This window comes from Chaetomium globosum, genomic scaffold, assembly GCF_000143365.1.
Source record: "Chaetomium globosum CBS 148.51 scaffold_3 genomic scaffold, whole genome shotgun sequence".
NCBI classification, from domain to species: Eukaryota; Fungi; Ascomycota; class Sordariomycetes; order Sordariales; family Chaetomiaceae; genus Chaetomium; species Chaetomium globosum.
In genome coordinates this window covers 3,447,094-3,463,176 of record NT_165978.1, presented here as the reverse complement: position 1 = coordinate 3,463,176, position 16,083 = coordinate 3,447,094, and the positions used below count along the sequence as shown (strand labels likewise).

General features: G+C 55.5%; 7 protein-coding genes across 7 annotated transcripts; 5 read left to right on the top strand and 2 right to left on the bottom strand.

Annotated features, from left to right (window-relative positions):
- Nucleotides 1-77: 77 nt before the first annotated feature.
- CHGG_06409 (uncharacterized protein) lies at nucleotides 78-2,197 on the top strand (the record flags this gene model as incomplete). The annotated part of the gene is made up of 3 exons (XM_001222503.1): nucleotides 78-670; nucleotides 1,200-1,447; nucleotides 1,500-2,197. 3 exons carry the CDS (start codon nucleotides 78-80, stop codon nucleotides 2,195-2,197), a joined length of 1,539 nt encoding a protein of 512 aa, XP_001222504.1.
- Nucleotides 2,198-2,778: 581 nt separating this feature from the next.
- CHGG_06408 (uncharacterized protein) lies at nucleotides 2,779-4,038 on the bottom strand (the record flags this gene model as incomplete). Its single annotated transcript, XM_001222502.1, has 1 exon — nucleotides 2,779-4,038. One exon carries the CDS (start codon nucleotides 4,036-4,038, stop codon nucleotides 2,779-2,781), a length of 1,260 nt encoding a protein of 419 aa, XP_001222503.1.
- Nucleotides 4,039-4,737: 699 nt separating this feature from the next.
- Nucleotides 4,738-7,386, bottom strand: CHGG_06407 (uncharacterized protein; the record flags this gene model as incomplete). Its single annotated transcript, XM_001222501.1, has 6 exons — nucleotides 4,738-4,979; nucleotides 5,129-6,575; nucleotides 6,634-6,929; nucleotides 6,988-7,083; nucleotides 7,179-7,258; nucleotides 7,355-7,386. 6 exons carry the CDS (start codon nucleotides 7,384-7,386, stop codon nucleotides 4,738-4,740), a joined length of 2,193 nt encoding a protein of 730 aa, XP_001222502.1.
- A 674-nt stretch (nucleotides 7,387-8,060) lies between these two features.
- On the top strand, nucleotides 8,061-8,532 carry CHGG_06406 (uncharacterized protein; the record flags this gene model as incomplete). The annotated part of the gene is made up of 2 exons (XM_001222500.1): nucleotides 8,061-8,085; nucleotides 8,144-8,532. 2 exons carry the CDS (start codon nucleotides 8,061-8,063, stop codon nucleotides 8,530-8,532), a joined length of 414 nt encoding a protein of 137 aa, XP_001222501.1.
- An 805-nt stretch (nucleotides 8,533-9,337) lies between these two features.
- On the top strand, nucleotides 9,338-9,831 carry CHGG_06405 (uncharacterized protein; the record flags this gene model as incomplete). The annotated part of the gene is made up of 2 exons (XM_001222499.1): nucleotides 9,338-9,391; nucleotides 9,598-9,831. The coding sequence occupies 2 exons, from the start codon at nucleotides 9,338-9,340 to the stop codon at nucleotides 9,829-9,831; spliced, it is 288 nt and encodes a 95-aa protein (XP_001222500.1).
- Nucleotides 9,832-12,286: 2,455 nt separating this feature from the next.
- Nucleotides 12,287-12,933, top strand: CHGG_06404 (uncharacterized protein; the record flags this gene model as incomplete). The annotated part of the gene is made up of 2 exons (XM_001222498.1): nucleotides 12,287-12,397; nucleotides 12,559-12,933. 2 exons carry the CDS (start codon nucleotides 12,287-12,289, stop codon nucleotides 12,931-12,933), a joined length of 486 nt encoding a protein of 161 aa, XP_001222499.1.
- A 1,149-nt stretch (nucleotides 12,934-14,082) lies between these two features.
- On the top strand, nucleotides 14,083-15,423 carry CHGG_06403 (uncharacterized protein; the record flags this gene model as incomplete). The annotated part of the gene is made up of 2 exons (XM_001222497.1): nucleotides 14,083-14,928; nucleotides 15,190-15,423. The coding sequence occupies 2 exons, from the start codon at nucleotides 14,083-14,085 to the stop codon at nucleotides 15,421-15,423; spliced, it is 1,080 nt and encodes a 359-aa protein (XP_001222498.1).
- Nucleotides 15,424-16,083: the final 660 nt, after the last annotated feature.

Sequence of the window (16,083 nt, the reverse complement as noted above, 5' to 3'; positions counted from 1 at the left end):
TTCGCCGCGTCCTCCGATCGTTTCTCTTCCTACCGAGCTGATTTTGGCGATCGTCCCTGTGACATCTGCTGCAAAGAATGGCAGCAACTGACCCTCGGCGGTCTTCGAGGGCGCGCACAACTCAATCGCAGTCGCAAATATCTTCTACTGCCTCGAGCATCTCGGGGCGCCCTGAGCGCAGTTCCAGGTACTTCAACAAGGCCAGTTCGCCGCAAAAGTCCGCTTCAACTGGGTCGTTGTCGTCTGAACCGCCAGAGGACACAATTACGGCCGAGGACCCATTCGGGTCCCGACGTCGCACACGAGGACAAGTCGAGGAGAGAGAGAGAGCAGGAGTCAAGGCTGAGACTGTCGACATGGCTAACGGCGACGGAAATCTCCAGGAAGAGGATGAGGCCGTGCGCTGCGTCTGCGGGAACGAGGAATACCAAGGCCCGCCGCCGCTGGACGAAGACTCAAAGCACGGCTTCAAACATGGCTTCGGCCTTGAGTCATTCTTCTCAGCTGAAGTTACAGACGACACCGCCGGGTTTTTTGTGCAGTGCGATGTCTGCAAAGTTTGGCAACACGGCGGCTGTGTCGGGATCATGACAGAGGAAGCGAGTCCCGACGAATATTTCTGCGAAAAGTGCCGCGATGATTTACACAAACTTTGGACGGCGAGCAATGGGTAAGTTCTTTCCCTTTATCAATTGCAGGCTTGGGGTTCTGTCCGGTTTGAGATTGAGGGGTTCGGCTGCATGGCTCGCGCGGGCAGTGCACCGACGATTACGTCTCATGCAGGTTTCCTTGCTACTCAAACCCCATAAAACCGTGTGGACCGAGTTAGCATGCTAACGATATGGGTCGCAGAAACGTGTATTCTCATTATCTTCCCCTTAAGCGAAATGCTAGAGCCACTTCACGAGCGGCGTCACTGAACAAGGACATGACCCGCTCGCCTACCAAAGAGAAAGAAACCCGGAACGGGCGAGGGTCGTCCGCAAACCACGCCTCGAAGAGGCGGTCTACGTTGAATAGCAGAGAAGCCGGGTATGACGAAGCGGAGGCTCTTAGGAGGGCAATTGAGGCCAGCAAAGAAGAGACGCAGTCTGATCCGCCTGAGGGCGGGAATAGACGGCCGAAACGTGGGCGAAGCGACAGCCAAGAGTATGCCCAAACCTACCTTAACCCGCAGCACATCGCTAACATGTTTGTAGGAAATCGGAGAACACAAAACGGCAAAAGACGAGCTCCCGATCTGCGTCACCGTTATCCGACAACGCCGAAGACTCGGACGAGCCCGGAGTCGCCGGCCGGAATGGTGTATCGAAATCGAAGGCGCGGGGTGCGGCAGCCGCGCGGAATCTGCGCGCTGAGAAGGTATCCGAAAAAGAGGAAAAGGAGCGGCAACGTACTGAAACTGCGAACAAGCGGAAGGGCAGAGTCGACCGTCGACGAGCTGATGGTTTGCCACCCCCAAGCTCGCCTAAACTTACTCGACACTCACACGGATACAGACTCGGATCCTTCGGAAGAATTGCCTCTGGCAACTCGGGCGGCGACGCAGAAAGCGACACAGGCCTCAGGCGGTTCGAATATGGCCAATCCCTCTGCATTAGAGGTCGCGCGACCACCCATGGCGGTGGAACCACCCCTGGCTTCAAATCCGGCGCCAGATACGCCGCCCACGATCACGGTCCACGCCAAGGCCGACAAGAAGAGGTCACACAAGAAGAAGGGCCGCAACCAGTACACGCGCGACCGCGATGCTCACGATGACGAGTCACCCGCACGGTCGCAGTCGCGCGACATCCAAAAGGACGACCACGGGGCGCCCGGCGTCGGAAAAGCAGGCGGAGAGGGCAGTGGCAAGGCAACCATCAAGTCCAAGGGCGGGATGAGCAGCAAGATAACCATGAACGACATGAAGAAGAGAGCAACTGCGCTGCTGGAATACATCTCACGGACCCAAGTAGAGTTGGCGGGCGAGTCACTCGTGGAAACACCGCCCTCGACTGAAAGTCTTACCAATGGTAGTAGCTTATCAGCTGCTCCGGAGAAAGCCGAGAACGGAACCAACCAGACCCCGATGTTGGTACTCGGGGAAACCGGGAACGCTGGCCCAGGGAAGGAGTTTAGGGAGCTCGGTTGCGTGGAGATGATGGACACCTTGACCCGGCGGCTTGTCAAGTGGCAACAACAGTACGCTGTGTAAGACGACCGCAGGGTTGCTTGTCGTGGTATTGTATAAACTGGTACCGGCATTCTTTCTTTGCATCTGACGGAGTTGATGGACTTTTCGTTTGTTTTCTTTTCTGGTTTTTTTTTTTTTCTTTTCCGCATGGAACAGGCGTCTAGGTTGGGAAAGGCGCTCTCGTACACAACTTGCTTCGTGGCTCATACAGCGAGCGGCACATTGGTTAAGCCCAGCTCAGCCCAGCTATGGCTTTTTCGGTAGGGATAGGAATGGGTGGTACTAATGTACGAGAGGGTGGTTTTCACGGACTCGGTGGTCGGCTAATACCCCTTGTGGGAGGCGCTTGGTCGGGATGCAAAGACCGAAAGCTCTCTACTGATTCATTTTGTTCGACGATTGTATTCTTAGACACTTGACACTTGATACACCCCAATGATACTGAGTATTGATTGGATGATGGCTCTTTTGTATGATGCGCCTAGATTTGATTTTGGGATCTCGTTCTGTTATTTACCCAGATTATTGTCCCTGTCTAACGTCTACTACGCTATACACTATCTCACAATTCACTATACACCATGCTCTTGCATCCTCCTATTTCACGTTGACCCATCTCCTTCTCCGCCACCCGCTATCCTCGACCGCTTAGCCTCGTTCCTTGCCTTCCTCTCCTCCTTGCCCTTCTTCCTCGCCTGGTTCATGCTCAACGCCGTCACCTTGGCCTCTTCCAGGGCCGTCTCTAGCGTCTCAGGCGTGACATCGTCCAGCAGCACCTTGCCAAACCCGCCGCCCCTCCACGCCTGCACCGCCCACTCGGCCGCCGTATCATAGTTGGCCCCGCCGCCCTTAGCCAGCTTCCCCACGCGCTTCGCAACCGCCTCCAGAAACTCCGTCACATCGTTCGTCGGCCCCGCCATCCCCAGCCTCTCCACATACCCCCGCCCCGCCTCACCATCCAAATTCAACCGAAACAGCAAATAATCCGCCAGCGTCTCCCTCGGCAGTATCCCATCCCTCACGCACCCCACCAACGCCAACTTCAGCATCTTCTCCGGGTCCGACACGTACGGGATAAACACCCCCGGCGTATCCACCACAAACACCCCCTCCCCGACCCCCGCCAACGACGCATCCTGCCCCTCGGCAGGCACAATCCTCACGGGCGAGCTCAGCTTGCGCGTCACGCCGGGGTTAGCTCCCGTGCGCGCGACCTTGGCGCCGCTCGCGCGCACCGCGGCTCCCGTGCCCTTGACGCTGCGCCGGCGGAGCGCGTTGAGGAGGGTCGATTTGCCGGCGTTGGGCATGCCGACTACGAGGGCGCGCAGGCCGGTGAGGCTGTCGCGGTCGCGGGCGACGCGGGTGATGGCGGAGAGGAGGGCGGCCGTGGGGGTGTTGGTGGGGGATTTGGAAGAGGGGGTCCCGGTGCTGGTGAAGAGGACTTCGGTGGCGTGGTTGTGCTGGAGGTGGAAGTTGCGGAGGTGGTGGGCGGCGGACTCGGAGAGGGAGGGGGTGGAAGGGTCGTCGGAGGGGTGGCTGTCCGGGCCGAGGTCGCGGTGGGTGTAGACGATGATGCGGGCGCGCTCGGCTGGGGAAGAGCCCGCGAGGGATTGTTCGAGGAGGGGGTTCCAGGAGGTGATGGGCACGCGGAAGTCGCGGCACTCAATGATTAGGCCGACGGTGGCGAGGCTCTGGCGCATGCGGGCGAGGCCGGCGTGGTGGTGGCCGAGGAAGAAGGACCGTGGGATGTTGGGCGACACGTCGTAGGTCTGGCGCGGCTGGAAGGCGGCACGACCTGCTGTGAAGGTGACGGCGTTCTTTGCGGCCGCCTTGGCGGTTGTGGATATTGGTATTGAGGCCATGGTGTGGTGTATAAGTGGTGTAAGTGAGGTGAGGGAGAGGAGTGAGAGAATGAGATGGCGGAAGAGAGGATGGCAGTAGTGGGACTTTGTGAGTAACAATTCGTCGCTTCACATTTTTCTTGGAAATAAGCCGTCGTTATATTATCCCAAACGTCGTCAACCCCTTAAATCGACCTAGTTTTGTAGGTTTTGGTTTAGTTGTAAGTTTCGCTTCATGAAACTCGGATGCCAAGATCGAACAATTTCTGATGTTGAGACGCAAGCAACTATCGGGGTTAAGCTTCCGATACTAGCATACTGGTCGGGTACTACACCCGGGAGGGTGGTGGCCCAGAACAAACGTTGTTATAAACGAGGCAGTCATTATTTCTCTAGTATCATGACGTGCCACATACATATCTATCTCGGGTCTCCGAGCTTGAAAGCGAATCATGTCATAGTAGCTAAGAGCCATCACGTATTGCGAAGAGAGCCAAGGATTTACTACTCATTGTATGTATTAACAAAAAAAACTGCCATGAACCAACGGTAACCAACCCTTCTTAGGTTCTGTTTATGCCCATTCTAACCCTTCCTCCTTCAGCACACACCAACCAACCGTGCAGTTCAACGGATACCCCCAACAAAAGTACAGTCTACTCCTACACCGATCGTATACAGGGAACTCTACCACACCACCTCCTGGACGCCTCTGACCTTTCACTTCTTCACCGAACCCCGCCGTTTCCGCCCCTCTGTCTGGACCTTCTTTCCAGACCCAGACCCAGTACCAGCCTCAGCTTTACCACTTCCACTTTTCGACCCGCCAACCTCACTTCTCGGACCAGGAGTCCCAGCTCCCTCAGTCCCAACCTCAGCTTTACCGCTTCCACTTTTTGACCCTCCAACCTCACTCCCCAGGCCGGTAGTCACAAGCCCCTTGGCTTTGGCTTTACCTTTACCTGTGGCCATCCAAAAGATTAGTACCACTCCGACCCAGAAGCCAGAAGCCAGAAGCCAGAAGCCAAAACCGAAGCCAAAGCCAAAGCCAAAAAGTCAAAAAGCCAAAAAGCCAAAAAGCCAAGAACCAAAGCCAGCCGCAATCACGTACGAGCTGTCACCGGGCCATCTTCCTTCCCAGCCTGAAGGGTCGAATCTGCCTTCCCAACCTTCGGCGCTGGCTCCTCCTGCCCGCCACCCACCACATTCTTCTTCTCTCTCGGAGGACGAGGCGAATTCGAACGGGGAGGAGCCGCCGCCATTGCCGCCACGACATGTGCGCCGGTATCTACCACCTCGGCATCCCCAAGCTTCGGCACGCGCGGCGCCGGGGGTGCCACTGGTGACTCCGGGGTGGGCGGGGCGGTAGCAGCGGTGGCATGGGGTTGATCCTGGGGCTGGGGTTGCGGCGGCGGAGGTTGGGTGTGGATGCGTAGTTGTCGCCGGCGACGCGCTTCGGTGTCTTCTCCTTTCTCCTCCTCTTGCCCGGCACCGCCTACCTCACTGCTCTCATCCTCCTCCTCGTCATCGCCATGGTTGCTGCCCCCGCCCACGGCGGTGCTAACATCGCTGTCTACCACATCACTCCCCCTTGCCAAATGCGTCATGGCTTTCTTCTTCTTTCCCCCCGCGACCGCGGTAGGCGGCACACCCAGCAGACTCGAGCTCTGGCGCTTGATCTGGTAGCGGGCGTACTCCTCGCGGGTGTGCTCCGCGCCGGTGAAACTCTCGAGGGCATCAAAGACATGGGGGAAAACCAGCTCGTGCACGTCGCGGGCCCACAAGAAGTCGAGGTGCTCGTAGTGGGGGATCTCGTTAGCGAGGGTCTGGGCGGGCAGCTCGCGCAGCATGGCGCGGATGTCGACGAGGGAGTCGCTGCCGCCGTAGACGAGCACGATGGGGGTTTTGATGTTGCGCGTCGGGTACTTGGCGACCTTGGTGTACCGGCTAGCGGAAGGTGAGAGGCCGAGTGGCGGGTGCACGTCGTCATCGTACATCTGGAAGGACTTGGTGCGAATGATTTGGAACCAGTGGACGACGGATTTGGTGCTGGTGAAAGAGTACAGATGCGGGTAGGCGGCGAGCTTCTGCGAGGTGCTGATGTTTTGGGTGCGCCAGGCGAAGAGAAACGACAGGCCCATGTCGATCACCTTGGTAAAGAGTGGCGGGTAGAGGATCGACTCCCACATAGTCGCTGAGCTGAGGATGGAGCGGCGGCCGAAGAGGAGGTAGAGAACCTGCGGAGAGGCTTTGACGAGGGCGTCGACAATACCGTTGGAGAGGCCCGCCGGCGACATAGCGGGCGCGAGGGCGATGAATACGTTGACTTGGTCGTTGAGCTTCGGGTGGACGGCCAAGCTGGCGAAGGCCTGGGCGGTGCCCTGGGAGAAGCCGATGTAGGAAAGCGACTGCTGACCGGTGGTCTCGAGGATGTAGCTGATGCTGTCGGGAATATCGTGGAACGCGAACTCGTCGATGGAAAAGTTCCAGAATTTGAGCGACGTGGGCGACGAGTGGATCGATTTCTTGGAGTACTTGTTGCCGCGGTTGTTTCCGAACTACAATTGTCAGTACTGCGTCCGCGGTCTCCTTTTCCCCGGAGATTTGCGAACATACCCAGACATCAAATCCCTTCTCTACCAAGGTAAACGGCAGGGCGCGCTGCTCATCGGTCAGACACACCCACACCTCGCTGTTCATCAACAGGCCGTGATGCAGGTAGACCACCCGCTTCTTGACGCTATTCGGGCCACGATTGACTCGGACCTCCTCTTCCCCCTTTTTCCACGCTAGCCGATGCAGGCCGAGCAAGTACCCATCCTTGGTCTGCACGACATGTTCCTCGGCGGTGTACCCGAACGCAGCGCAGAGGTCGACGAAATCGGAGGCGTTTCGGATCGAGGTCGAGATGGCTAAGTCGGTCCCTCAGTCAGCATCCAGCACTCGTCGTAACCCGGGCGTAACACATACACTTCCTCCTCCGCTCAGCTCTCTTTTGCGCCGGACTGGCTAGCCTATTAAACAACCGCCGGGATACGCCGTAGCACAGCTCGAGGAGTGATGACGCTATGGTCGGGTGTTAGATCAACGGGCCCAGTTCGTAAAACAGCTGTAACGGTAAAACCGCGACACGCAAAGGGCGCGTGGTGGTGGATGCTCACGTAGGGCGAGGGTGAAGATGCGGATAAAGGCTTCGAGGCCGACTAGGAGAAACGATCCGACGAGAGCGACATATTCGGTGCTATTCGATCATGTCCAGACTGGATTAGCGCTGCGTTGGACAACAAAACATGCAGGTGTATGGCGTATGCCGTATGCAGTGTGTCTCACTACTCACATGTTAAGGCGCCCCAGAAAGGGGACAGGCATCTTGGGATTCTTGGCGGGCTCCCGAAGGATGCTGTCCCGTCGTGAGCTCTGTGTATGTGCTGTGTTTTTGGTGGAATTATGTAAGGTGAATTAGGAACCGAATTCTAGGCTCGAAGTTGCGAAATTCGTAAAATGTCATGTTATGATGTTTGGGAGACAATTCTGGGATGGCACAGGTCTGGAACGCAACCCATGTCAAGGCCATGCTCGACTGTGGGGGGAATTGCCCTCAGGGTGTTGAAACCGACCCTTGTGACATCATTCGTCACATGCGAATTCCGTTGGTTTTGCTGTGCCTGCCTCATGACCCCCTGTTGCGACCGAGAGTGCTTATCCTTTTCCGGAAGCAGAGAATCCCATGGTGGGCAGGTCGTGCCTCCTGCGCCAATTGGCACTTCTCTTGTCTCTCTTTCATTCGATCATTGCGGCGCTAGTAAGACCAATGCTAGGAAGGGAGGAGGTTTCCTGGGAAACTTTAAAAGGCGTAATTACCGCCTGTAAACATTACGATTCCGTGATCGAATCGGGATCATCCCAAAGCTCAAGCCACCACGCGCCCCATGCTTGCAGCCAATTGGTTCGTCCCAAACCTTCGGTTCCAGCTGGGATCGCTCGACACGTTGTTGAATCCGGTTCCGTCGCCAACCGCAGCGCAACAGTCGACCACAACCAAGATGCCGAGCTCATGTAAAGATATACGTGCGCGGTTATCCGCCGTTCCCTCTACCAACATTACGCATGCTAACGTCTTCTCAAGGAGCCGCGCTGGCGGAATGCCTGCAGGAATCCGAGTGCGTGATGGTGCAGCGGCACTCGGCCGCCGAATGCATGCGCGAGCCCCTGCTCAGCACCCTCCCCACCAAGTGCCAGCAGCTCAAGAAGGGTTTCGGCGAGTGCCGTCGCGGCATGGTCGACATGCGCAAGCGCTTCCGCGGTAACCAGCCCGTCGCCTTCCGCAAGCTCGAGCAGAACGAGAAAACGGGCGAGGGATACCAGCTGTACGCCGGCAAGTCGGCCTTTGCGGGCACCCGCGGAGAGACAGACGGCAACGAGAAGGAGCCGCAGGATTGGAGGGAGGCCGAGAATGAAAAATACAGGGCTGCCGCTGCTGCTGCGGCCGCGGCGAACAAGTCATCCAAGTCATGACGAGCAGCACAACGATGCGCCGGGCGAGTGGGACGAGCAGGAGGGCGTTTCGATACCCAGCGCGGCAATCCGCGTCATCTGATGAGCTGTACGATACTGTGCCATCTTCTGAGGGCTGGGGTTGGATATTTGACCATAGCAGGCGTTCAAGGACACGGAAGCCGGTTCTGGGTTCATGCCTTGCCTAAAGTTACCTACACTGGGTTTAAGGTCCACTGGGGCCACCTTAGGGGACACACATACATCTCAAGCTGGCCGAACACCAATTCATCTTTCGGGCCTGAGAGGACGCAGGTGGAGACCATGAGGGATCAGTATCAAATATGAATCTCCCAACGCCGGAAGTTGGAAACAACAATAATGCGCCTTTAATCCCGTTTTGGCGCCACTTTGCCAACCTAGAATTGACCAGTGCCGACTCGCAACGCAACAGAGGCATAATATTCGCTTAACTCCCAAATTTGGGTGTTTCTCGCAGCGGTAACTTGTTTGTTAACCGCCCATAGCTTGGTTATTACCCTAAAACTCTCGTAGGTGTTAGAAAAGACCGTGACAATTTGAGAAGAGATATTCCGGAAAGCGTCGAGATGGGAAGTGGTTGCTCGATGATACCTTCGATAAACACCGCTATCGGCCAACGTATCTTGGAACTTGAGTTGAGTCGCGGATATGCGGCCAGCGTCTTGTGTGGATCCCAACGTATCGACAATAGAAGATGCCGCAACGGTTGAAGGCCTTTGAGAGTCGGGGATTAAGACACCCCGCTTCGCCTCAAAAATTCGAAAATACGCTCCATTCGTTCTAGATGGTGCCGAATGTCGAGGTTGCTTTTAAGGACTTTGCTGAGTTTATTCTCAAGGTCCAAACCAGATTGCATGGCCACGATAGCAGAATGGCTGCCCGGGGGAGGGGATCAGAACGTTTTTATCCAACTATATGCGAATGATGAAAACTTACCATTGAAAGATATTCAGCATTAGAATAAGAGAACTCTTGCGAACTTGGATCCTCTCGATAACCTTCACGACATCATCCTGCGCCTGAGCCCATCTAACATTATCCCAGGTCCTCATAAGCGATGGGCTCGTCAGCGATGAATTCGTCAAAGTATTCGTCAAAAATGGGTTCGTTAACGACGAGTTCGTCAACGATGAGTTGGTCAAAGATGGCTTCGTCAAAAATGGGTTCGTCAACGATGTGTTCGTAAACGATGAGTTCGTCAACCCAAGCGGCTTGAGGGTGTCAACAAGTTCGTCAAACGACGTGGCCAGCGCAGGCACGGTGACAGCTGCGTCCTGAACTGCTACCAATGCCCGGGAATCTTTGGGGAGCGAATCAATGCGTGCAAAAAGGGCATGTAACCTCGTAATAACCGAATGTATGTCGTTGACTTCGGCGAGTGCCTAAGAGATCGTCTTAGGAGCGTCTCGGATGGTGGATTTGACCGTGTCGAGGAACTTGACCACCGTCGTGACCGTCCCAAGAAGACCAAGGACACCGGCCGCAATGGTTAACGGATCCATGATGAGTTGAGATACGTCGCGTCAGAACGAGCATGGAGAGCTATGAGATGTTAAGCATCATCATTGGCGTAAGGAAGCCTTTACGAAAAGGGGTTCTGGAATCTCGATGCCGAGCATCAACGGTTTCGACCTCTCCCTCCCCTCCCCTCCCCTCCCCTGGCGTGGTCTATCAAGGAAACAAGAGCGAGGTTTGATGGAGGAGTGGTCGTCTGTCACAAACAGGAGTATTAGAGTGTCTCCTGCGTGAGAGGAATACCAGGAGAAAGTAAGGGCATCCTGGCAACGAAGGGACAAATCCGGAAAGTATAGAGATTTGAGAACCCGCCAATCCAAATAGGTTCCGTGGGGATCGGCTCTTCGATCAATTGCCGTCGGAGTTGAACAGAGCCTGGATGTTCCGCTGCTCTCCGGCCTTCACCGGAATTCAGCCAATCGAGCATCGCCAAGCAGCATCGAAGCGGTCCCGTAAGTTTGGTATCACTTGAGGCACCTCAGTCAAGAGGGCAGCAAGCAGGAAGGAACGGAGGAAACGACGGCAACTGGCGGACGGGTTTTATTGCAGAATATGTTTATTTAGGTACTTATTTATGTGTTAATTGCAGCCTTACGACCTCGCCTCTTGCCTTACCTGAAATACCATTAATACCCAACTGCATTCCTCATTAGCCAATGGAATTGTAGATCCGCGACGCAGCGAACGAGGCGTCTCACGAGGCACAACCCGGGCCATGGACCATGGCTGCACGGGCACAGGATTGGTCTGGTGGAGAATCTGAAAAACAGTCCAGTACGAGTTTCTTTCCCATCCCTCCTCAATCGCTTTAACCCTCTTATTATGTACCTGGGCGGTGACCTCGATCTCCCCGAGCTTCTGCTCAACTCGCACCAGGCATAGTCGAGGGCCAAAATCCAGTTTCAGCTAGTTGTAGCCGACTCCGGTCAGAACGCTGGACCAAAAAAGTGCATTGAGACTGGAACACCCTTCAGTTGTTGGCACTAGCACTTCCGGACAACCTACTCCATTCTCCACATGTACAGCATAATCCCAGATCCCCAGCTATAGCAAAAGCGATCCAACCTTGATCAGTCCGAGTCCTGACCCGAGTCGGACGGAGAAGGGTAGTAGCAACGTTCGCAATAGCCCGGCCTGCTCCGTCTTTCGCGTCTAATGCCCCACGTGTTACGGACACATTGAGCATTCTCGCCCTCGGGGATCCTCTCGGGCACTGGTCCCAGCCATCAGACCACCAATGCCCGCACTCCGCGTAGTGGTATTGAATGTGACTGCACATGGTCTGCTAGTGGGGCTCGATGGCCTGGGGCTCGAAAATAGTTTGTTAGTGACGGGGTGAGCTTTCGGACTGATGCCATAAGTTACGTGATCAGGGCGGCTTCCTAGGGGGGTGCGTACCGCCTGGTATAAGTCGTAGAACTTGGAATCCTTCGCGAAGAGAGCGTCTGGGAGAATAAACAGGCAGGAAGAAAAGATGCGAGTAAATGGGAAGAGGACTCCGAAACTTGGCGGGGATTGTTAATGGTGAGATAACAACGAGAATCAACGGGACTAGGCGTGAAGAAGCCGGTAGAAGGGAAAGAAAGTGTGGGACTTGGAAAACCACCAGAGGACGAGAATGAGAATGGTTTCTTCCAAGAATTCTGAACACAGTCTCAGTTGGTGAATATATGCAAACTAGAACACATTTACTCGGCGCCTTTTTCATCCCCAGGTTTCCCGTTCAGATCATCTGTTGGGACCTTTTTTTTTCCTTTTCGAGGTCAGTTCAGCCTCACGAGGCCGAGGAGCAGGTCGTCGCAAACGCAATAAGCGCTAGATCCTGCAGCTATGCCCTGGCAAGGACCGACAGTGCCACTAAGTTCGGAGGGTGTGTTTGGACTTAAGAGGGCTGCTGGCCAATTGACCAGAAGATTCCGGGCAATCCAGAAACCGGCGGCCGTCGGCATCAGTCACAGAAGGCGCACAAAATCTGACGCTTGCACTGTCGAAGCCGCACCTCGAACGCGGTTCCTAGCCCAATCATAACAAAGCTATCTGGCGCTTGTGCTTGGGGTCCACGTGACATTGCGCCCTGTTAGAGCAACTGTATGCCATTGCGTTCGCCGGGTAAACGCCCTTATCGTCGCAACTCCCAAACCCCTTCTTCAACTCGGACAACGAGTTGCGACGAAATCAGACATCGGGCAATGTAGCAGAGACTCAAGAGTAGACCATAATGGATCCGTTCAGCATTCCTATAACACCGGTTGCCGCCCCCCACATCGAGGTCGATCCGTCCCTACGTACCGTCACACAGGGTGATGCTATCGATGCCCCGGTTCCAGAGGTCCGCGCCCTAACAGAAGAGCGCTTCAATAATTTTGACTTGGATGGCATCACCCATGTTGTGATTGAGCAAGTCATCTCGTCAACTATGGCACATTGGGAAGAATACGAACTGCGAGGCTAACAAAGCACTCTAGAATCACGTATTCCCGACAGACGCAGGTTTTCCGATCCATCGGTTTTCAGTACGACTGGAATCTTCCGCTTCCTTTTTGGAATTACCTCGGGAGAATTGTCGCCAAGGGTGTCTTTAACGACCAACTCGAGCTTGAGAATCTCAACTGTTCTGCGGTGGGCCGACGAGAGTTCGTTGCTTACACGACGTCTGCGTGGAAGGCCGCTGTAGAAGCACGGAAAGCGGCGGGCGAGGCCGAGCGACCACCACTTAACGTCATCGAGGTGAAGTTTAAGAAGCCGCAGCCGGGACAACCAATCGAGATGACTTGGACCCCTGCGAGAGCGCTAATTTCCACTAGAGTCGCGAGGATGAAGCGATGTGGGTTGAAGACTTGGCCATCTTCCCGAAGACGAAACTAATCCGGAACAAACAGGGAATGATCATTCTGATAAGCCACCAGAGTGGTTCGTCGCCAAGGAAGCAAACGTTGATGAAGCGGGCGTTAAAGATCTAGGCGTTAGTGATGGAGGAACAGAGGGTCAATGATACATGGAAATTTTCTAGTGAGTGTACAAGACTGAGTTGAAAGCCACCGACTGGATGCAGGTGTGATGGGAATGAGGGTCGTTTCCTTATCCATACGGATAACGAAGTTCTTGAAGCGATCTTTCCCTGAAACGACATGAAGTTAAATCGCGCCAAGAATGCATCTCGAATGGGCGCTATGGTCTGCAAGTGGCCCGAGCGATGCTGAGGGCAACATGGTTCAATACCCGTCAACCCATGACTGACGAAGGATCCTCTAAAATGAATGTCCTTGTCGTTGCGTTCTAGATTACACTCAATCGTCGTGATGAACGTTGCTGGTCACCCGCATTAAGTTGACTGGAACGAATTGGATTTGTACAAAGTATCGCCAGGCAAAAGCCACCGACTCACGCGCCCCAAGGCACTCTGCTGTCGAGTGCAGCAGGCATCAGGTGAGCTCGAGCACTCGCTGCGCCTTCGGTCCAATTCTTCTATCAACCTACCTAACCCAACGAACGCTCCTTCCTACCTGGAAATTCCCGAACTTTTCTTCGACAATCCCATCTACACCAACATTTGAGTGATCGCGTTCTTCATGAATCCAACAAAGCACCCACACAGTAACAAGGACGCGCATAAGGAATTGCTTGTTACACAACGCCTCGGCTAGAGCCCCGTTCCCACCCACACCTAAGTGGTAGGTACCTTATTCAACCAAGGTACCTAACCACACCCCGATGGCTGCGCAATCAGTTGTACAGCTTCGCCCTGGCCATCGCCCGGGTCATCGCCGGGGTCTGAATCGATCACCGCTCTTCCTACTATTAGGAGGGCTCACATTGCTGTCACTATGCTTTTTCGTATCCCACTTGCCGACCCTACCACTACTCACTGGCTTTCGTCCGTTTGGCGGCAATGCAGGTGAACCCCAGATGACGTCGTCAGGAGCTGTGGCGCCCCACCATGTTGGTGCATCAACAGCCGAGTTGATCCTCGAATTGGTTGAGTTGGCCAAAGCAAATAAACTCGAGACTAACACGATGGAATACGGAACCAACAAACACCCACCCTTCAAAGACGACCCGCCACTTCTTGTCAAGGACCTTCCGCAAGAGCACATTCCGTCGTATACGCCCCCGTCACTCGGAGTGGAGAGAATCAATGGAAAGAGACTGGTTGTCGTCGGTGACGTGCACGGCCAGACCGCCGCTCTCAAGGCCCTTCTCGAGAAGATAGGCTTCGACCACAAGCATGGCGACCACCTGGTTCTTGCCGGCGACATGATCACGAAGGGGCCCGACAGCAAGGGTGTCGTCAAGCTAGCCATGGCCGTCGGGGCGAGCGCCGTGAGGGGCAACCAGGAAGACAGGGTGCTGGCAGCCGCCAGGGAGCTCCACCGCTGGTCGGCCATCGACGAGTTTAAGTCAGACCGTGCTAGCGAAGCCGAGAAGGCAGATGGCGAAGTGGGAATAGAGACCCGGAGGAAGAACCACGCCCACCGCGTCGCCGAGTCCCTCACCCGTGCCCAGCTCGCCTGGCTCAGGTCCCTCCCCATCATCCTCCGCATCGGACACCTCCCCGACGCGGCCTCACCTCCATGGAACGCCAGCACGCTGGCGGTCGTCCACGGCGGTCTAGTCCCTGGTGTACATCTGGAGAAGCAGGACCCGTGGGCCGTGATGAACATGCGGAGTCTAAAGTACCCTCGCAAGGGCAAAGGAGGAAAGAAGGGAAAACACCACAGTGAAAGCCAGCCAGAGTCCCCCGTCGACCACGACGAAGACCAAACAGACCCCACAACAACAACAGACGGCCTCACCCTCACCCCAGACGCCGTCGCCGTCCCCGTTGACACCCACGGCGGCGAACCCTGGAGCCACGTCCTGGTAAGCCCGCCCTTCCTTAAACCCCAACCCTAACCTAGACAAATCAACCCAACCTAACACCCCCTTTCCAGGAACCGCTACCAAAACCGCCTCCCCCCTCACTCCCCACATATCACGCTCGCCATATACGGCCACGACGCCAAAGTTGGCCTACAAGTCGACCCCGAAGCCGACATCTCCCCTTATTCCCCACCCCCATCGGGCCCCGACAACAGCGACACCGACACCCAAACCAAAAACAAAAACAAACACAACAAGAAGAAAAAGAAACAAAAAGGCCACCGCTACGCCTACGGCCTCGACTCGGGCTGTGGTCACGGCAAGCAGCTCACGGCGCTGGTTATCGAGGCAGTGGGGGATCCGGCGGGACGGGGCGCCATACGGCACCACATTGAGCAGGTGGATTGTGCAGATCCTGGGGTGGTGGTTCAGACGGTTGAGGGGCTTGGGGGGGTGGAAGAGGGGGAGGAGGGGAGTCAGCGGGTTATGGAGTGATGTTTTGGTCGGGGGTAGTCAGGGGTCTGGTCTGAACTGGTCTGGTCTGAACTGGCCTCGTCTGAACTGGTGTTGGTCTGAACTGGTTCAGTCCGATCTAGTTTAGTGTCGGTATGGCCAAGTGGCAGGCAGTACCAAGGATTGGCTCGGTGGACGACATCTGCGGCCCGCTGACTGACTGTCCGGCCAGGTATGGGAGACCTGAGATTGAGTGGGGTAGGGTAGTGGTGGTTACACAGCATGCGGTCGGCCGAACTGTTTCTTGGGTGGCATTGACTACCGGCGGGAGTGGGTGGGCAGCCTTAGTTTTGGATGGGAGGCCGGTGTCTTGCATATGATGAGCTTTCGACAGTTGGGTTGCATACTTTTCGTCGGGGCAGCGTTGTCTCTGAGGCATGGCGTTTGGGATCAGGTTTGGCGGGTCACGTTGATGGCACAAGTTTGCATCTATGAAAGCATTGGCAGTGAGTAATGATAATGTTCTTCAAGAGCTAAATTAGTAGTCTCGAGAATGCAAGGCAGGCCATTGAGATTGATTGGCAAATTTGATTTATTTGCATCTTGTATAGCAGTGCTGGCTTGCTCGCATGCTCCGTAACCCAGTCAAAGCAGTACGTCACTTTTGCTAACGATAACCCATTTTTTGTTGGTGCGCGCCGC